Below are 20,837 nucleotides of genomic sequence, written 5' to 3'. Positions count from 1 at the left end.
CACATCTTAACAAATTATTCAACGTAAATTATACTACTATTAACTTTCTTACTATCACCATAACTTCCCCCAGAACAATTTCATACAGAGATACCTCTATTTTAGATTGTACAATCATTTATGATCTCCGGTCAACATTGTAAAGACTTCTTTTTTTTTCTCAAAACTATTTCATATCCAATTTCTAGTTTAAAACTGCACTAATCTTTATAGAATTAGTAAAGGATAAATTTTGAATTGGAAACATGCTATTAGGAATTTTAGTGATAAAATTGAACTTTGTGCGCATGCATCAATGTTATAAAACTCGAACCAGTGAGTGAACTAGTTGAGCTTTTGATTTTTATAGTTTAATGAATTTCAACTGTTTGAATCAAAATTCTTTTCTTCAATTTTTATATATTCTAATATTAAGTAATTTGGATCATTCTAAAATATTCGTTTTTTAAAAAAAGAAAAAACCCAACGTGGAAAGTGATGGAATAACCTTATTTTTATCACTTTTAGCCGGTTTAACCAGCACTTGACCAAATTTAGCCGATGCTTTTAACATTTTAGATTTGATATGAAACCTGACACCAATTTTCGATCTAATCAATTGAACCGACAGTTTTGGACCTAATACTCAAAACAGTGACAAGGATCCAAGTTCTTGTACTAATACTAATTCTCGTCAAATAAATTGTATGAAGTGACTATATATATCACCAAATTGATTATTAACTATCTATAACATCAATATATATATATATATATATTTTACAAGAAAATTATCCACATGGTAGTAAGTTACTACAATGTAACTTTACGACAGTTTGAAGACAATTTAATAACAACTGCATGGTTAAAACAGAATGTGACGGCCAACCAAATAAGGCTCAACTGCAGAATTTCGAACTGGGCTTTTCATCCACGCTGAACACATTTCCTAATTGAAGGCAGGCCTATTCTATCTAAGCGAAACGCCCCACGAGCTTTCATAGGGAGGTCCACAAGCTGATGATATGTTGTATTGAAACCTTGATCACATCCCATGTTTGCTAAAGAATCGGCTACTTGATTACTTTCCCGAAAGCAATGAGAAATTGCAACAAAATTAGACGAAAACTTTAGAAGGTATTTAACCTCTGTATAAATACTCCATGGACAGCTAGATCCCTGTTTTAGGATGTGAACAAGAACCAACGAATCCATTTCAATGTGTAAGTTAACATAACCACGAGAGAGACACAACTTAACCCCAAAGAAAAGAGCGAGCGCCTCAGCTTGAATGCTGGTTACATTCCTAAAAAAAGAGGAGAAAGCGAGCAGGAAATTTCCTCCATCATCACGCAAAACCCCACCACCACCTGCCCTCCCTGGGTTACCCCTTGAACAGCCATCAGTATTAAGTTTAAATACACCCAAGAGTGGCCAACACCACCTTACAATCATAAATGAGACTTTCTTATGAATATAAGAGAGCGAAGAATAAAACTCCATCCATGCTGAGGAAACGAATGGGTACCCAGGGAATTGTAAACTAAAGAGGTCCTTCACATTGTCAAAAACAAACTCAGAGATAATGACATGAGAAAGAAGTTTCCCTTCAAAACGTGCCGAGTTTCTGGACTTCCAAATATTCCAACAAATCAGAGAAGGTATAATAAAATGAACAAATGCAATGAAACCATTTCTTGGTGCGCTATACCACCAACCTGCAATATATGCCCGAACCGAGCCACCTAAATTAAGCACACCTGAAGCAGAGCCAAAGAAATTCCAAACTGAAACTGCTACCTGTCCACTACAAAAGACATGGTCCAAAGTCTCACCATTAGCCTAGACACAACATAAACACTTTGATGGGCTCGAAATACCAAGTTTACATAGCGTGGAGTCCATGGGTAATCGATTTCGCAACAAGCGAAGAAGAAAAACAGACACTTTGGAAGGAATTTGTGGGTGCCAGACTTTTGAGAACATAAATGACCTTTGCTTATGTGATTGCACCAGGTTAAAAGCTGAGCTCAGCGTGAAAACTCCAGATTGAGAAGGAGCCCATATCATTAAATCTTCCACACCATTCTCAATTTGAGGGAGAGTGAACATTCAGATGTCGTTAATAATAAACGGAGGTACCCACAAACCCAGCAACTGAAAATTCCACCTGCCATCAACTAAAAAATCAGACACCTTGTGATCCGAAACACTCCCTAACCGCATAGCCAAAGGCCCAGAACCTAACCAATTATCAAACCAGAAATTAGAGTCCCCAGAATGGATAATGAAAGTTATATGTTGTTCAGCAATGTCCCGAACATGTAACATCCTACGCCACGTATGAGAGGCCCCTTCCGAACGAACAACCATACCTGGGTACGCATTTGAACAATAGGTTGCCATCATAAAATTAGCCCAAAGAGACGCATTTTGTCGAAACCTCCACCATAGCTTAATAGAAAAGGCATTAAAAACATCATCCAGTGATCTAATACCAAGCCCACCCTCCTCTTTTGGAGCTCAAAGATCTTTCCAACGAATCCAATGGTATTTTAAACCACCCTCATCTGAACCCCAAAAGAAATTTGCAAACAAATGCTCGAGAGTAGCAAATACAGATTTTGGAGGTGACACAGTAGCTAGCAAATGCAATGGAAGCGAGGACAGTACATGTTTAATAAGTACAACCTTACCTCCTAGTGACAACAAACGATTTTTCCAAGAAACAATCGTAGCAGCCACCGTCGTGATCAAATTCTGGAAATAAGCCTTTTTACGTCTTCCCACCATTAGAGGACAGCCAAGATAGTTAGAAGGAAATTCCTTGGGAAAAAGCCCGTTATGCTCTGAATTAATACCTTTCTTGTCCGGGATAGTCGCGGGTGAACCATGAAACAACTCTTTGAGGCATTTATTCTCTGGCCCGAAACATGTTCATACTTTTTCAGCGTTTCCATTAACAACTTCAGGGATACTGCTGAGACACTAGAAAAAATAAGAATATCATCTGCATACCCCAGGTGACTAACTAGAGAACACCCTCGAGGAACCTTGAAACCATTAAAGCGTGGATGCAGCAGAAGTTGATTCAAAAGCCGTGAAAGCACCTCTGCACCTATAATAAACAAAGAAGGAGACAAAGGATCCCCTTGACGAAGCCCCCGAGAAGATGGAAAAAAACCACATGGCATCCCATTAATCAAAACAGAAAACCATGGATTAGAAATAAGACGCCAAACCATATCAATACATCTTTCACCAAACCCAAAAGCACGTAACACATTGATCAAAAAAATCCAAGAAACCCTATCATAAGCTTTGGTCATATTTAATTTGAGAGCAACATTGCCTCCCCTATTCTTCTTACCAATACCCATAATATATATATATATATATATATATATATATATATATATATTAGTCATACACAAACTATGCAACTAGATGTTAAACGAATAATATCAAAATGATGGCCTTACTGCTTATTTCCTTATTTTCACTTTCCTTATTTTTAACCTAGTAAATCTCAGGGTGCTAAAATTTCATGGTTCTAATCTAAAATTCATGGTCCTAATATTGTACAATGTAATGTGACAATTTTCACTTGCATACAAAACTCTAATAGCCAAAAACCTCTTGGGCTGTTGGTCATTACCAAAACTTTAAAGTCATTAACAATTCTTGACCTTCTACCTTGTCACTTAATTGTGGCTATCACTTTCAAGTGACTATCTCCGACGGGTTCTCCGTCGATTGGATAGAATAGGTTATACTACCACTATATTTGCGACAAAAAAAAAAAATACAAAACTCTAGTACAACATGTCCCATATATACAAGTTCAGGGGTAGAAAATGTAATTAAACCTAATTGTCGTTGTGTCTTGTGACTATCCATCTTCAAACCAACCCACATCCTTAACCCGAACCCGAAAAATAAAAAACCCTAATCATATCCGCTAATTCCTTATACCCTAATTCTACTGCTTAGCAGTAGTATTAACTGCTAAAGAAAAATAATATCATCTTCCAGAAACTTCCACCTTCTCCTCCCTGCCGCCTTCCTGTTCTTCACAACCCAGCTGGTAAGAACTTTTTCTCCTTTCCCTTTTTTTTTAATTTTCCTTTTTAGCTTAAGCTGTTTGGATACTGATTGAAATTTCTCGTCAATGGCTTGGAGATGTTGTTTTTTCTAATTTTTTTTTGTTGTTATTGACTCTTATTTGCATAATTTGTTAGGTTACTGCAATATTGGAAGAATTAATGCTTGATTTCGATAACATTTTCTTCTTTTTTATTTGTTTTTCTACCTCATTTGTTTTTTGCTGTTTGTATGTGTAGTTTGAAATTTCTCATCCACCACCTAGCTTGTACATGTTTTTTTTTTTTTGCTTTTTTTTTTTTTGTATTTGAGTTAATTGAATTGAATTTGGAAAAATGAATTAGTTTTTGATTTTTTTGATATTAATAATGTCAGTGTATGATCCAAGGAGGAGAAGAGAGCAATAGCTCAGTTTCAAGACGAATTGTTGCTTTCAAGCCTCGCCAGGTTCTCCTTGCAGAGCAGAAGGAGAAGGGAAAGCTCGAGCGCACAGGACGGACAATGACGAAAACGCTGGTTAAGGAGGAGCAGCAGCAGCCTGAAACTAAGATTGCTCTTCTTCACTCTGTCATTCAGTATATTCATGACAAGGGTTTTTCCAAGACGTTTAAGCGCTTCTTGAAAGAAGCTCAAGTTGAGGTAATTTGATACTTCACTATGAAGTTTTTGAAAAATACACTACACTTTATGCAATTGAAATCCATAGACATGCCCAAATTTAGATAGGGAAAGATAAATTTATCGTTCTAGTAGAGAAAGATATAGATGTGGTGAAGCAGAACGTACAATGTTGTTGTTTAAGACTGTATACTTTGATTTAGTAGACTGTATATTGGTTATTGGCATTGCACTACCATTTGATCTTTAAACAAAAATTCTATTTTCAAATTTGATGGCTCTGTTTGGATGGTTGCTTTTTGGGTGTTTCTAGAAAAATGTTAACTGTAGTAATTTTATATAAATGATGTTTTTTAAGGCTCTAAACCTTTACTTATTGGATGTTTGTTTTAATTGTATTATAAACTGACTGCCTGAACATCGGGCCGTGAAAAAGTTTAGTGCTTTATCGGCAGAGTAGTGATGCATGCATTTTTGCTTATGTCCTAATGTAAGATGGAATTCTGCCTTCTGAATTCAGATTCAGTAACTTTTGTATTAATGTTTTAAATGGCCAGACTGTAACAGTTGATCATGATTTTACTGCAGGATGATTCTTGGAAGGCAGATTCATTTGACTTGGAGGAGATGTACTGCAAATATTTAGATAACTGGTAGGCTAGAAATTTGACAATGAAAATTTTGTACTTTTGAATTTTGATTTTTTTGCTGTGTTTTAGCAGAGTTTTATTGTTATTCTAGAAATGCAATTTGAAATTCTTTGGCAGAGTTTTCTTGACTTATTCTGCCCACCTAATTTATTAAAGAAAACAAAAAAATGAATAAAAAGTAAGCTTGTTAGATCAGGAATGTAGTCAGAAAATTCTGCCATTAGAGTTGGTAGCAAGAATTTTTCCATGTCAGAGAACTTTGATATGCTAGTTATCAATAGCAAAGGTAAACAGAAGCATATTACTATGTTTGATAATAAGGGTATTAGACTATAAGCAGTGGGAGCAACCCCTTTTAGACCCTTTGATTAGACTGCTTACGTAACACAGTGGCCTCCCCACTGGCAATTTTCATGCATCATATGATAGATGAGGAAGATTTTTTAGACATCAAAAGTTCAAAAGTCACAGTCAACTTGCATGTGGCGCTTCTATTATCCACTTAGTGATCTGAACTTAATTATCTCTCGGCAGTCTTTTTTTTCCCTTCATTTTTTTTAAATATCACAGGCATAAACTACTTGTAAATAGGGGAGATATTGGATTGGTCATTTGCTTTGTAATTTGATGGTGTTAGGACCTCAGTATATTTGACAATAGTAGATTTAAATCTTTCATCGCAGAAACCATATTTGCTTTAGGAGTAAAAGTGTTCATCTCAAAATGATCTATCTTGATGTTTAAAGCAGTTGCTTATGTGATAAAATGTGGATCTGTGTCCAAGTAACCTGGTGGTTGTGGTGTCTCAAAATGAGGAATCAACATCAAAATGCCGAAGTGTAACAAGAATAAAATGGCTGTTAAAATATGTGATATTCAGTCCTAAGCCTGTTTGTTATCTGAAGATTTTTTAGTTAGTGCTTGCTTGCCTTCCCAAGGCTTGAATGAGATTGCATGTAATGGATTGATGACGAGTTTGCTAATGAGGAGTCTCTATGTTATGAAAAGCTTCCCATCCAAAAGATCATGCTTGCTAAATATGCTAATACCTTACCATGGGAATGCTTTTTCCATTTTGGCGAATGTGACCAACACCTATTGACAGGAAAAATGATTTTCACAGATGTATGACGTAGACATTTTTTGGTTTCCATCTTTCAAAAATGTATATTTTTATAATAGGTTTCCATGCATGAAGATTTAATAATGTCCGATTCACATTTTGCACATAGCTTCAGCTTCTGTTTCTCATGCTAGTTGAGCTTCTCTGACGTGCAGTAGAAGTGCTGATACAGATTTCAAAGGCCAGAAGGAGCAAGGTATTTGACAAAACAGAACTTAATGATACTATTGTTCCTGCCTTCCTCCCTTATGTCAAATCTGATTTCCTGTTTCAAGTACTATTTAGCTTAGCCGGTCAATGTATTGGTTTGTGCTTATCCTAGGACATTTGTGCAGAACAAGGTGCTGATGGGACGATGGACAAAGATGCTCCTGTAGAAACTGCTAGTAAGAAGAAGCAGAAAAAGAGTACTGAAGAAAACGATGATGCCAAATCTGTTATTTCTGAGGTGAAGGCGGATGAGTCCATGAAGGAGCCGATAGACAAGAAGAAGAAGAAGAAAAATAAGTTAACATCTGAATCACTTGATGATAATGGAAAACAAGAAGACTCATTGCCTAAGGCCATTGAAGGAAAACCAGAAAGTTTAGAAACTATCAGCGCCAATGGCAATAAAGACTCTTCAGAGACAACTAAACCTAAGGATAAGCTGAAGAAGCAGAAGCTAAGGATGGTTTCTCCTGTTGATGATGGCAAGGGAGCAGAAAGTGCAGTTATCAGGGACACAGACATGGACACTGTAGACGTCCCATTGGATGATAGTAAACTGAAACTGAAAGAAAAGAAGAGAAAGAAAAAGGATGTATCTGATACTGGTGTGGAAAACAAAGGAAATTCACAGGAGACATCAGATAATGTTGCCAACAAGGAGTCAAAGAAGAGAAAAAGATCTGCTTCTGATGAAAAGAAGGATAAGCCTGTTGAAGGGGCAGCAATTGAAGAATCCAAAAGGAGAAAAACCGAAGGCATAGACGAAGCTGAGGTTGTTGTGAAGCAAGGTGAAGTCAATTCGGTTCTTGGAGGTGATGGTCATGTTGCTGGAGAAACGGAAAAGGAGAATGGCGATGTTAGTGAGCCACAGAAACAGTTCAATGTAAACACACAGGTGGTTCTCAAGAAAAATGGTGTTGAGAGATCTGCTGCGCAGAAATGTGCTAGGAAACAGCGCAATGGATCTGCTGAGGTATGCATGCTGTTTATTATTTACCCGATCTTTTGGCCATGTAAATACACCAATGGCAGCACTTAATAGGCAGCTTTTACCCTGGGCTCTGTGTGTGTGTGTGTGTGTGTGGGTATAATTGTGTGGACGTTTGTGCGTGCCTCTTCTATGTACATTGTCTTCTAGAAAACGTACTGCTCAATGCAGTCGTTTTACCTTTTTCCAGTATCCTGTCTGCATGTTTCACTAATTGGGCTAATCATTCAAGACAACCTAAACCTGTCACCATTACTGCAGCCTAAAACAGCGAATGCTTTTCAAAGGGTGAAAGTTGATGCAGTGGAGTTTGCTGATGAGAGGCTTCAGGATAATTCTTATTGGGCAAAGGTTTGAGGATTTTTATATTCTACAGCTTCCATTTTCCAATCCTGGAAGCAGTAAAAAACAATAGTGTGCTTTTACACTTTTCTTGCCCTCAAGATTTTTTTGTTTCTTCTTTTTTGGGTAGAGTGGTGCAGAAATTGGTTATGGTGCAAAAGCACAAGAAGTCCTGGGCCAGGTGAAAGGGAGGTCTGTATTCTAATTTCTTATCATCAAATTGTGCTTCATGGTCAAACGATTTTTTGCTTCCTCTTTCGTAAATCAGGGAAAAGACTCTTTCTGGTGAATGAATAGATATGAGGTGGAACTCTGCTGATAAATACAGTAAGAAATTTAGAATAACAATAAGTCTCCACATAATTAAATTCACAAAAATTGGTCTAACAACTTAATGAATTGAAGGTGAATGGATAACCTGCCTAAGTTGTATTGTTAAAGATGAAAATGGGTCATAACTTTTAGTTTTAGGGTTATAATGCAGCATTGCAGAACATATACAATGCAAGAGAAAGACCTATAAGTGGGCATCAAGTGGAACCATGCAAGTGTTAAGAGAGCTTCTTTCTTAAAAGTTCGCCCATTTGCTAATATAATTGGGATCTTGGGCTTTCCGTCATATTGTTGGAATTTAAAGTTTGGAGAATGTTTGAACACCATTCTGCCTTTTGGACCAGTTTTTGGTTCTAAAAGTCATTTTTCGCATCTTAGCAATTCTTATGATAGTTAGTACATTGAGCAAATTGTTGAAAGAGGAGCCTGTGGCAGAGATGTAAAGGCCTCAACTGAGTATTTTTCTTCGCAGTTGCTTAGTCATGATTTAATATTGTATGCTTCCCTACAGTAGGAGTAAAACCTGTCTTTCTTGAGTTAACATGGTTGGGCCCTTTGCACATGCAGTTTGGAAGTAGCTGCCTTTTACGTATACATCATTGTTTGTATTTTGGTGGCAGCTTAACCGGAACAAACTGTCTCTCCCTCTCTCTCTCTTTCTCTCAGGGGCTTCCGGCATGAAAAGACCAAGAAGAAGCGTGGTAGCTATAGAGGAGGGCAGATTGACTTGCAATCACACTCAGTAAAGTTTAATTACTCCGATGACGAGTAATGATCGCCATTGAATCTGAGTGGCCTGCAATTTTGGGGTGCTTTCTAGCTTGCAAAATTTTGTCTCTCCAACATGTTATTCTTCATTGGTCGCTATAGTTATTGGATTTGGTGATCCAAATGGGTGTAATATTTTTGAGTTGATTAGCAATATATGCCAATTGACACAAAACTGTTAAGATATCATGCAGTTGACTGTCATTTTTGTTTTTGAATCTGTTGTTTATGGTTATTGCCATTTATTGTGTACACCCCTAATTAACTGTTAGGTGTCTAGGTTGTTCTTTTCACTTTGCAAGTAATTGAAGACCCCAAGAATCTCTAGGCTACCTGGAAGCCTCCAGAAATACTTGCTAGCCTGACTGCTCAAGTCCTTGCTAAACCCATAGATGGGACTGCACTGTGTTATGGGCGGTTGTAGATCGGGTAGGAGGTGCTCTGCTCGATCTCAGCCATCCATTTCAATACTGCGGTTGAAGATGCCCCTAATCACCTGTGGATTGGATTAATCTCTTATTTTGCAAGTGGTTCCCCTCAGCCCACTGCGACCCTTTTGTCTTGTGTTGTCATCCCTTTTCTCAGAAATACTACTCCGCCACTGTAGCTACTTACCGCCACTGGGTGGATGACTGTTATGATATGTGCTGAGCTACCTGCAGAATCCGGGTGGGTAACTGTTACCACCGGAGCTCACACAGTGTATAAAGATGCATAACCATAGAGTCCCTTTCTTTTTTTTTTTTTTTTTCTTTTTTCCCTTACTTCATTACTTTCTGATCAATTGAGGAAGACAAATTATTAACCTGCTAGGAGTTTCGTGTTTTGTTTTTCTGGTATATCACTACTTGTGAAAATATGATGCAAGACTATGGCTCGTATATTATTATGTCCGAAAGATTGAAACCTTGACAAACCCTAACACTCCCAGATCGTGCATGGGAGGTAGGGAGGGTTGCGGGGGGAGGAAGACGAGGGGAGGAAGTGGTGGGTGAGAGTGGGGTGAGGGGGAGAGGAGAGGAGAGGAGAGGCAGGGAGGAGGAGGAGGGAGAGGGGAGAAAGCAAAGAAAAAAAATTTTAAAAAAAAAGGTGACTGGCGGCTGGCACCAGTATTGGTCGGTGGTGGAGTGGTGGGTTGAGATGGGAGGAGGGAGTAGAAGAATAGAAAGAAGAATTTTTTTTTTTATTTTAGTGTGTTTCTAGGTATTGTAAAGTGTGTATTTTAAAAATTTTAAGGAGTTTTTGAAATTATTGTAATTAAAGTTGTTAAAAAGTTGTAGGAGAAAAAATTGGTAAAAAAATTCATTTGCCAAACAGGTTATTCACACTAATCCAAGGGGTTTTAGTGTAATTTGTCCTCAAATAAATCCATTTCTTATCAAAAAGAAAAGGAAAAGAAGGAAAGAGACAAGCGAGAGAAAAATGTACACGTTGACAAGAGAGGTTGAGTACAATTTTGGACAATTTAAAAATTCAAAATATCTGCCAAAAATTTTGTTCGGTTCCGTGTCACCTGTTTGATCAACTGCTCAAGGTTCCGAACTTCCATTGGCTCACACTCCAAGATTTGCCGCGTTAGTTGTAAGCCGAAACTCCCCACACTCCATTTCTTGCCAGGTCCAAAACTCGGAATCTCGAAAGTTTCTTCCTTCATTCCTTCATTCTCCCACCAGAAAGCTGCTGAAACTGTCATCCATCTTCAAGCCTCAAGGTAAAGCTGAATGATTCCTGCTGCTAATGTTGTGATGCTTTCTGTTTTCTTCAAAATTTTGGGTCTTTGATTATGTGATTGGATTGAAACCTGTGAATGAATCGAACCCTTTTCGTGTCATCAAATGCCATTTAACTGTCTGACCAGGAATGTCCCAATAATCTGTTGAAAAAGATCGTATTTTTATTCTGCCGACAGTTTCCGTGAGAATGAATCAATTAGAAGTTTTGGATCTTGAGTGAATGTTGGATTTTGCGGGGAAATACGATTAATCAAACATTGGATGAAAAAAAGTATTTTTAATTTCCAGAAATAGATGCTTGGAAATTGGAATCATTCCAATGCTTGATTTTCCTAAATAGTGAACACACTTACCTACCTCAATAGCTTTCATTGTCAAACGTGTTTTCACGGATCAAAAGGTTGACTTATATATTGAGCATCAATTCTACTCATTTATGGTGTTATTTGTGAGTTTAGCAAGAGGGTTAACCTTATTTTCCCTGCATTCTTTTAGCTGAGAATTCCGAGAATCTGTTCTTACAAATGGTTGGCTTGCATATAGAGCACTCATATGGTTATATATGGTGTTATTTGTCAATTTGGTGAGAGAGTTTCCTCCATTTTCACTTGCATCTCTTGGTTGGAAGTTCTTACTTTCAATTATGAACTGTCCATTCTTAGCACTCCAGTTTAGTCTTAGGCACCTATATTAGTTGCACCGTTGGTATATTTTGAATTCCCTATTGATTTTGTTCTTGCATTCCTAAATCATAGGTTAAAAAACTAAAAATGTGCTGGGAGTTTTGAGTTTTGGATATCCTGTCTGACGGAGTAAATGTACCAAATTTTCTTTTGCTTGCAGATTAGAGTATATAAAGTTCTGTGTTGATTGATTTGAGGAAGCTATAAGCTCTTTGTTGTCAACTGCTCGAGGAAGCTGAAAGTTTTTGATAAACAAACTATGACAAATGGGAATGCAAGCCTTGGTGAATGTTCTACTTCAACTTCATCCAGCAGTCAACAAGACATAGAGGATGATAAGATGATTGCCATGGTGCTCTCTGAGGAGTATGCTAAATTAGATGGGGCAGTTGGTCAAAGGGTTTCCCATCTAGCACCTATTCCTGTAAGACATACATAGTCCTACATTACAATTTGGTTATTGTCTAAACATAGTTGTTTTTGTATCTCTGTATATTATTCTGGGAAAAAAACTCTGCAATAATTTACTTTGACACCATGCTGTAGTAGGAGAAACCTACTTTCTTTCAAAAACTATGAAAACATTGAAGAAGTGAACAAATTACTGTTACAAATTTTTGGATGTTCTAATTTCATTCCATTTTTGTTTGGAATCACAGCATGTTCCAAAAATAAATTCTTACATCCCGGACTCGAGTGATGCTAGTTTGGATTACCAGCGGTTATTTCAGAGGTTAGTCTACAGATTCATTGCAGTCTCTCTCTCTCTCTCTCTCACGCACACATGCAGAGAGACACAGGCCATCTGTCTGTCTGTGTGTCTTGCTCTCTTCATTAGTAGGGAAACTGTAAAAAATATGATGAAAAACTTCATATAAAACTGTTCTATTGAGTTTTACTATCTTTTATCACTTGTGATCTCTTCTTATCTATCATACTATTGCCACAAGGAGTATACAGTTCAGAAACATTTCTTGATTTGTAAAATTGGCCAAGAAGTGAACTCTTGTAAATAGCAGCCTCTTTCCATCTCATTTTATATGGTAGCTTTTGAATCAGCTCTGTGTGTTGAATGATATTGGCAACTCTATGATAAAATGGGGAAAACATTAACCATGTGTAATTTAGGTTAATTGTGAAGATAGGAAATTGGAATATGATCAGCCCAACATCACCAACTACTATCTGCGTGCTTAAAAATTTGTAAGATATTTCCTTCTAGGGTCAGCGCCAAATGTTTTACATCCGGAGTAACATGTATATCATATAAAATAGAACAAAGGGATTCTTATAAATGCCATGTAGAACAAAGGGATTTTTGCCTTCTGGGACAAAGAAGGAAGAGGCCATTTCTAGCTGGATATTTGTGAATTAAAGTCAGAGAGTTGGATTGTACTATTTGAGGATTTTTAGTCTTTTGCAATTTCGAGTAAGAAAGATGCTATGAACTGTTGTGTATTTGGAGAATGACAGTCAAAAGAACATTTGACGCTAGAACACTTGGGCAGATGTTAGGCCTTCTAACAATAAGATTACTTTATTCTGATCAATTGATGTGCTTGATATACTACCTAGTTTCTCCGCTTAAAGAGTAATGCCTTCAGATGCCCTGTAACTTTTTTAAAGTTATGTGACCCCCTTGTGTGGTTTTGGTTGACATTATACTAGAACTTTCTAACTCTGCTGACATTGCCTCTTATGTTTTGTAAAGGCTAAAAAATAAAATTTAATGAATCTCATGAGTTTCCAACTTCTTTTACTGCGTGTCTGAAGAGAGAGACTTTTCATTTGATGAAGGTGAACTTTATATTGGAGCAATCTGAAAAAGAAAAACTGACATAAAATTTGGCACGGGTGTATAGTGGTTCTATACTATTGCATGCACAGATTTGTTTTCTTAGAAGTAATCTCTTTACTGAAGAAAGTGAGATCTTGATTTTGGATGGCTATAGAGATTAACCAGGTTTCATATTTGTATGAGGTCAGCAATCTAGATAAAGCCCAGTGTACGACAATAACATTGCTATAGTCTGTTAAGAGTAATGCATGAGCTTACCCTTACTTCGAGTCTGCGTATAAGAAATCTGTCTTAAAGGCTGAGCTAAATATTTAAGTTGTATTGGTTCTGTAGGATGATCAACCAACCTCTATAAGCTTACATTCTTTTGAGTAGAACAATACTTAGTTACTTCCCATCTACTCATCAACCAAGCTTTGAAATTGTCTTGGCAAGAAAGGTGTAGAAACTGAAATGAAACTTGAATGTTTACTATTATAATCGAAATAAGATTGTGCAGGTTCTATAATTAGAATTAAATTCCAGAGGAGGCTAAGGTAAATCATTCCTAAAGATGTTCAGAAGATATTGACTAGGTTGAGTCCCTCAGAAAAAGAAAAAAAATCAAAGCCTTCTAAATTTGATTGCGTAGCTCCCTCTACTAGTTTGCGGATTTCCCAAGTTTATCCTTGATCAATTAACTGTTCTGCTTAATAATCAAAATGCAGCCTTAAGACATTATAGTGGGAATCAGTCCCACCTATTTTTGTTGTTCTTTATGAAATTATATTCAATAATGCCTTTAAATCTTATACTAGGCAAATTTACTATCTTTTTCCCCTTTTCGCCTCTAGGAAGAGTAGCTTATTTGTTCTTCCATGCCCTGTTCTGCAGACTAAATACTTTCTTGCATAATCTTTTTAAATACTGGAGCAATGGAATCATATATAGTTGAATTGTATGATTTGAGGTTACTCTGGATTATATTTTTTTCCCATCTTCTATCTACTTGATTGTCTTGAGGGAAGGGACTTAAGATTGTATTTCTAGAAATTATGGCTTGTTAGATAAAACAGAAAGAAGATATGATGTTGGACTATGTAAAGTTGAGAAGACACAACTAGCTTCTTTCATGCGTACCACATTGGATCGCTTTAGCTGCATGAAGAAAGGTGTATCTCATCACCCTCGGCTGCAATGCTTGCTCTGTCCATGATAACTGAAACCAGGGGCAGTTGCTAGGGCTTTGTCGACAGAACTTAGTACCATTTTCTATGATAGAGTGGGAAAAATTTCCTCTGTACTTTGAAAAGCTTACTAAACTTTACCAGAAAATACTCTCTGCGGTTACAGCCATCAAGGTGCTCCATCTGCTCCACATCCTGACCAACCAATGTCTCTTTGTGTATATGCTTGCCTCTGTCTGTAACAGAATAGAGAGAAAGAGTTTAAATAAGATCATGCTATTACCTTTTGATATTGTTGAAAATAATTAATTATCAATAGGTACCAAGGCTATAACTTGCTTACCAGGAAAAGGAAAAGATGCAGCCTTCTCTTCTACTCCTTTAACTCTTCAGCTGGGATAAGCTGGTGAATGTTTTCCTTCTTTGATCTTCTTTCAGGCTAAATGTTTATGGTTTATATGAAGTCAAGGTCTCAGGAGATGGCAATTGTCAGGTTTGCTAATTTCTTGTTGCCTTTAAGATCCTGATGCCATTCATCTGTTCATTTATATTTGTCCTTTTCTTCAGTTCCGAGCTCTTTCAGACCAGCTTTATAGGTCCCCAGAGCATCATAGGCATGTCAGGAAGGAGGTTGTGAAACAGGTTTGTGCTAGGGCAGCTTCTGCGATACTGAGACTTGAGTTAGGTGTTATGCCGAATAGATTAACTATAATCTATTATATATTTGGTCAATAATTATGTCCAGGAATTATGTTTGTGGTTTTGATGCTCTCTTTTGTAGATGGGTAAGCAGTCTCATGGAGTCAAATATAATTATACAAAATAGGGCATGACCTTATTTTGCTGCTTAATTTTGATGTTTTGGTGTCCATACAATGTTGATTACTTGTGTTTGTTACATCTTTTATGTGAAAGATCTTATACTATCTGTCACCTTTTTTTCAAGTGTACTGTCTCTTATCTTGATCCGCCATTTTCCTTGTTAGTCTGTTGATTGATGATGCTAGCCAGTTTAATTTTTATTGGTTTAGAAATTACACTTGGAAGGTTGAATGCTTATTTCATGTGACAAATTAAATGGTATTTTAGTATCTGTAATTCGAAAAAGAAAATATTTGTCATGTTGTCAAGGGTCCTTTGATCAAGCAATCCATCCACTAAATTTTCAGCTAGCACTTGCACATTTCCAGCCTAGATTTCTTGTGACATTTTGACCATCTCCGTGTAACATATCTCTACTACAAGCCTATATGAGTTTTACATTCTGTAGGTACACAGTATACTTTCTTCAGTATGACTATTACATTTATGGCCTTCTATCTGCTCCAGCGGAATGAGCTGCTGGCAGTGCCTTCTGCAACGTTCATCAAATGATTGTTTTTTCAATCACCCCTCCGTTAGCAACTTTTTTGCCTGAGAAGTTAATTCTCTAAATGCCTTGGACACAATTGCATTAAGAAGATCTGTTTGCACTGGATCCAATGCTATCAACTCTACCTGTAGTTATTGGAATTCCCAATTTTAACTTTTTCATGCCATCAAATCTTTATCTATTTCAGCTGAAGGACTACCCTAATTTATATGAAGGTTACGTTCCAATGAAGTACAAGCGTTATCGGAAGAAAATGGCTAAGTAGGATACTCATTTGTGAATAATTATGCCTCCAATTCGATACTCTAAATTGTTCAAAGATGCAGTTGTATGCTTTATATATTCCTTTGTAGTCTGCTTCTAATTCTGGGTCTGATTTTCTGTATTTGCAGATCAGGTGAGTGGGGGGACCATGTTACACTACAAGCAGCAGCCGATAAGGTCTATTATTCTTCAAACATCCTTGTTTTTCTTGCCCCCCCCCCCCTTCCTTCTCCTCTGGTCAGTTTTTCCAACACAGAAAATGGATCCTTGTGTGTCTTGGTAATAAATCAGCAAATTGTTAAATAAGAATGCTGCAGTATAATTTTCTTAACCTAAAATTCAAGAAATCAAAGAAAAAAGTCGTGCAGAAAGTTCAAAGTGTTGTGTGTTGGAAAGGTAATGATAATGGTTATTCTCCTCCCGGATTTAGAATATACTTCTTTTTTTTTTTTTTGAAAGCACTTGCAATCATCTTTTTATGTTGTTATATTTGTTCTTCCAGGATTTTTTTTTTTTTTTTTATGTAAGGATGTATGTTTCCTTCCCCTGCCAATGAGGGACAGATTTTTTTGCTGAAATGGTGTTTAGTACTTTTATTGACTTTCCACCCAATGTTACCTTCATTTATAAATAGGCATTGATTGTATGTCCAAATTATACAACTGCCACCTTGGATTATTTACTCAAATATTGCCTTTTTATTGAAAATTTAATAAAAATTGTTACTTGTAATGGACTTCCAGAAATACAGAATTCGATTTCCAGGAAGTCAATAACCATTGTCCAAATGGTGTTCTTCTTCCTATTTCTTCTTCCCTTTCACTTGTTCTTCCATTTGCAAAAACAAAGTAAATTCAGTGGTTCAGTTTTTTGTACTAACAATCCCTTGCAAGTACAAAGGAAGTCTGGTTTTTTGTGTCTCCATCCTTCAGCCCTCCTTCCTGCTGCTGTGGTGAATTTTCTGGCTCTTCAAGAAGAAGATGACAATTGTTGTAAAATTTGATACCCTTTGATGGTGCTAGTCTGCAGAAGCATATTCAGCAAACATCTCTTCGAATTCTGCAGCAATTATGCAGTAAAAAGAAAGGCAGTTGGATTTTTTGGGATGCGAGGACTGGCAGATTGAAAGCCAGCAGTGGTTACAAATTAAATACTGCTAGTGCTGTGCTGGTTATTAGCATCGTCCAAAGGTTAGGAGAGCAGACTGAGTTAGATGAGTTTTGGTGAAGGGGAGAAGAAGATATGGTTTTGTCTCAGATATTTGAAGTCATCCTCTATGCTTTTGGGTGACTATTAAAACCAATTTTTTTTTTTTTTTTTTAAATCTCCAATGAAAAAAAGCAATACTTGTGAACGATTAGTGGTATTTTGTTAAGAGGCGGGATTCAATTTTGAGGCTTTTGAAGGCCTCAGACATTATAGGTAAAATGAACATTGTAGAGTCTTATACCATTTCCAAAGCTGGTGAAAATAGGCAAGGTTAGAATAACCTTATCTCTGAAGGGGAGATGACATTGTGCATCTTTTTTCTCAAATAAAGAAAGTAGAATATCTCAGTCCTTAAAATGTGAACCAAGTGAAGTATAATTTTAAGCAGTAATTGGTGGGGTTCCTGGTAGTCTAATAGAAGAATTAAAATGAACTGGTCTGAAGAAGGTGTTATCTGTGGCAGATGTACCTCATTTCAAACCTAAAACACTTAAGAGCTTTGTTTAAGATTTCCCCATTGGAAAAGTTTGGAAAGGAAAATTGATGCAGCAAGATAGATATGGTTAGTGATTTCTGCCCTTTAATCTTGCTAAGTTTGAAAGGAAGCTAAACCAAGAGAATTATTTCTGTCAAAGTTGAAGTGAATTGCAAGTTTCATAGGTGACTGCGATTTTGAAGGATCATGTTTTAAATCATATTTTAAGTATTGTACTATTAGATGGAAAAATTGTGGTAACTCCCGAAGAAAACCAAAATGATTACCTCTGGATGTTGTAAAAGGGAAATTGCAAAAGTTAGTAGTAGTGGTTTGATGTTAATTATGTTGAAAGCTTATAAATATGTTGAGTACATTTTTTAGCTGGTTTCCAACCGGCTAGTGTCTTTTTCATTTATTCCTAGAACTCTTCTGATGTTGCACAGTTATTCAATCTGGCCTGTTGATGCCTGTATATCGTGGAGTACTGAATTTAATTGAAGCTTAATTTCAATGTCAAAAGAAGAATCTTTTACAGGAATGATATCCTACTTGACTTACTCTGCACCTAGTGCTAAGTTCAGGTTAACAACCTATAACCTGGACCTAATTTTCTGTGGTTCAAATAAAGATGACTGAAATTGAGCCAGCTTTTAGGTCTCAAAGGATTCTGAGAATATTTTTTGTGTAGCAGGCATTTTTACTAGGGAGAAAATCTACTGGAATCTACGGGCATATATATAGTTCATGGCACCTTAAGGATTCTTACTAATTTATAAGAAGGTTTTAGTGCAACAGATCAAACTGTTGTTTACAAATTTTATCATCATCCTGCAGTTAATCAACTTCTCCACCTGACACGAAGTATGACATCAACCCAAGAACAACGCTAAATATATAAAAATCTTTCTTCTCCTCGTCACAAAGGGATGTGCCTGCACACTTTGGCGGACCCATAGAACAGCATTAGGAACACACTCTTTTTGATTGAATAATCCTGGGTGCTTCCTTTTAGTAACTGATCATGAATAGGACAATACCTTATGGCCATTGGAGAATTACTTTTTTCCAGAGACTGTTGATTAATTTTGCAAGAGTCTCTTTCTGAGTCCTGCTCATCTTTAGTTTCATTTCTATGTGGTAGTGTCCCTTTTTGGTTAATGTGTTATTTGACTTGAAAATTGATACCTGATCATATCCTATTGTTGTTTGTGCAAGGTCATTGACAATGCTTCATTCGTGCAGTTTGCAGCAAAGATATGCCTTTTGACATCGTTTAGAGATACTTGCTTTATCGAGATTATTCCACAATATCAAGCGCCTAAGCGAGGTATTGCATTTCCTTTCTTGTTTATCTCAGGCATGGTGCCAATAAAGAAGCCAATCGAATCCCATGACTTCATTACATGATTGTGACCCTTCTTTCTAGTGTCAGAAGTTCCTCATGCAACATTTCCTTTCATCAAAATCAGTTGGTCATGTTTCAATGTCACTGCTGCAATTCATCCGCTTAAGTTACGGGATCCTTTTTCTCTTTTCATCAAAAGAAGCTAAGAATATAGAAGCAGGTGAAATAGGAAAATCTCTAACAAAGCCCCTGAAATTCCAAGCAATTTCACGCGAGCCATTAAGCCCTAAACGAACAAATCTTCTAAGTTTTTGAAAATTTGCCAAGTTGATCTTTTAAATTTACTTTTGGTCATCTCTTTAGCAGATGCAACAAAGTAAAAATCAAGGGCATAGTCAATGTGGGGCAAAAAAACGAAGTTGTAAACTTTTCCTATTTGAATGTCAAAGTCATGTTTAGCTCGAAACTTGTTAAGCTAGTTAGATACAGAAAATTGTTGCATTGACTAAGGAGACAAATGGTGCAGGAGTTTTCACCATTTTTCTCTTCAGTCAACATCCTCATTGGTAACTCAACTACCAACAAATTTTCATCAAGTCAGTTTACTACTATGGGTGGAAATATCATTCTCCATAGCTGGCAACTCTTTTTGCCCCTTGTCATTTGCACACGTTTGTTCAATATGGTTTGAGGAATTAAAGAAATTATTCAAGCTTAAACTTGTGCTGTGTCAAATGTTAATTTGAAAGTTTATGTGATTTGTCTAGAGGAAATTACTAGAGATGAGAAATCAAACTTTCATTATATAAGGGATACGGATTTCATACTGGTTCGAGGTTCTAGGAATAACCTGCTGTTCCCCTAAATGTTAGGATTGTGTTTCCAAGTGTGTGAGCAAGGAACTACAAATGTGTGCTGCACTATGTCTATATTATTAAGATACTCTTTTTTCTTTGAATGGTGCAGAGCTCTGGTTAAGCTTTTGGTCTGAGGTGCACTACAATTCACTTTATGAACTGCGAGGTTTGCATGATTTCAGTTCTGATTAATCATGATTAGATGTGTGATAATCAATAAACTGAGAAATTGTTTTCCATTGCACAGATGCTCCAGTACAGCATAAACCGAAGAGGAAGCATTGGTTGTTCTGAAGAGCAAGAACTTATCGTGGTATTGTTCCAAAAACAGTCAGAAATCAACTGGTAATCCTGAGTTCCCCATACACAATTTCTTTGCCTCAACCTGTAGGGTACACTATATTGGCGATGCAATTCATTAACAATTTATATAAGAATTGTTATAGTCAGTTTGGAATACGTATAATTATTACATGTAACAGTGTAAACTCGATTATCTATACAGGAACCTACTCTTGGCGTTAAAAGTTTCTGTCATCTTATCATATGTCAAACATATTGTTCTTATGTTCAGATTTTAAACGACCTTCAGTACGGTCACCCTTTTCAAGCTTCTAGTAATGAATATGACCATTCTAAAGATATCTGCACACGTAGATAGTGCCAAAAATGCTAGTTTTAAACAAGAGAAAATGAAGAACATCAGCTATAAGTGACAGTTGTAGTTCTTAGATTATGGTTCCTCTCTGCGCGTAATTTTCCCATTTAAATTGATCTTGTCTGAGCATTACAAGGAAAATAATCAACATCCTTCTCT

General features: G+C 36.6%; 2 protein-coding genes across 3 annotated transcripts; both read left to right on the top strand.

Annotated features, from left to right (window-relative positions):
- Positions 1-3,925: 3,925 nt before the first annotated feature.
- On the top strand, positions 3,926-9,333 carry LOC113736995 (uncharacterized). Of its 2 annotated transcripts, none has more exons than XM_027264231.2 (8): positions 3,926-4,066; positions 4,459-4,722; positions 5,290-5,354; positions 6,630-6,670; positions 6,810-7,657; positions 7,934-8,023; positions 8,145-8,206; positions 9,014-9,333. In XM_027264231.2, the coding sequence occupies exons 2-8, from the start codon at positions 4,462-4,464 to the stop codon at positions 9,117-9,119; spliced, it is 1,473 nt and encodes a 490-aa protein (XP_027120032.2). In that variant the 5' UTR covers positions 3,926-4,066; positions 4,459-4,461; the 3' UTR covers positions 9,120-9,333. The 2 variants fall into 2 exon arrangements, with proteins under 2 accessions (XP_027120032.2, XP_027120033.2); XM_027264232.2 differs by having other exon boundaries at positions 3,944-4,066; positions 4,472-4,722.
- Positions 9,334-10,530: 1,197 nt separating this feature from the next.
- On the top strand, positions 10,531-20,547 carry LOC113736994 (OVARIAN TUMOR DOMAIN-containing deubiquitinating enzyme 12). The gene is made up of 10 exons (XM_027264230.2): positions 10,531-10,826; positions 11,692-11,955; positions 12,191-12,264; positions 14,934-14,988; positions 15,063-15,137; positions 16,055-16,128; positions 16,260-16,308; positions 19,061-19,145; positions 20,130-20,186; positions 20,268-20,547. The coding sequence occupies exons 2-10, from the start codon at positions 11,791-11,793 to the stop codon at positions 20,312-20,314; spliced, it is 681 nt and encodes a 226-aa protein (XP_027120031.2). The 5' UTR covers positions 10,531-10,826; positions 11,692-11,790; the 3' UTR covers positions 20,315-20,547.
- Positions 20,548-20,837: the final 290 nt, after the last annotated feature.

This window comes from Coffea arabica, chromosome 3e (assembly GCF_036785885.1).
Source record: "Coffea arabica cultivar ET-39 chromosome 3e, Coffea Arabica ET-39 HiFi, whole genome shotgun sequence".
Taxonomy (NCBI): Eukaryota; Viridiplantae; Streptophyta; class Magnoliopsida; order Gentianales; family Rubiaceae; genus Coffea; species Coffea arabica.
The sequence above is the reverse complement of the archived record's forward strand: the minus strand, read 5'-3'. Positions and strand labels throughout refer to the sequence as shown.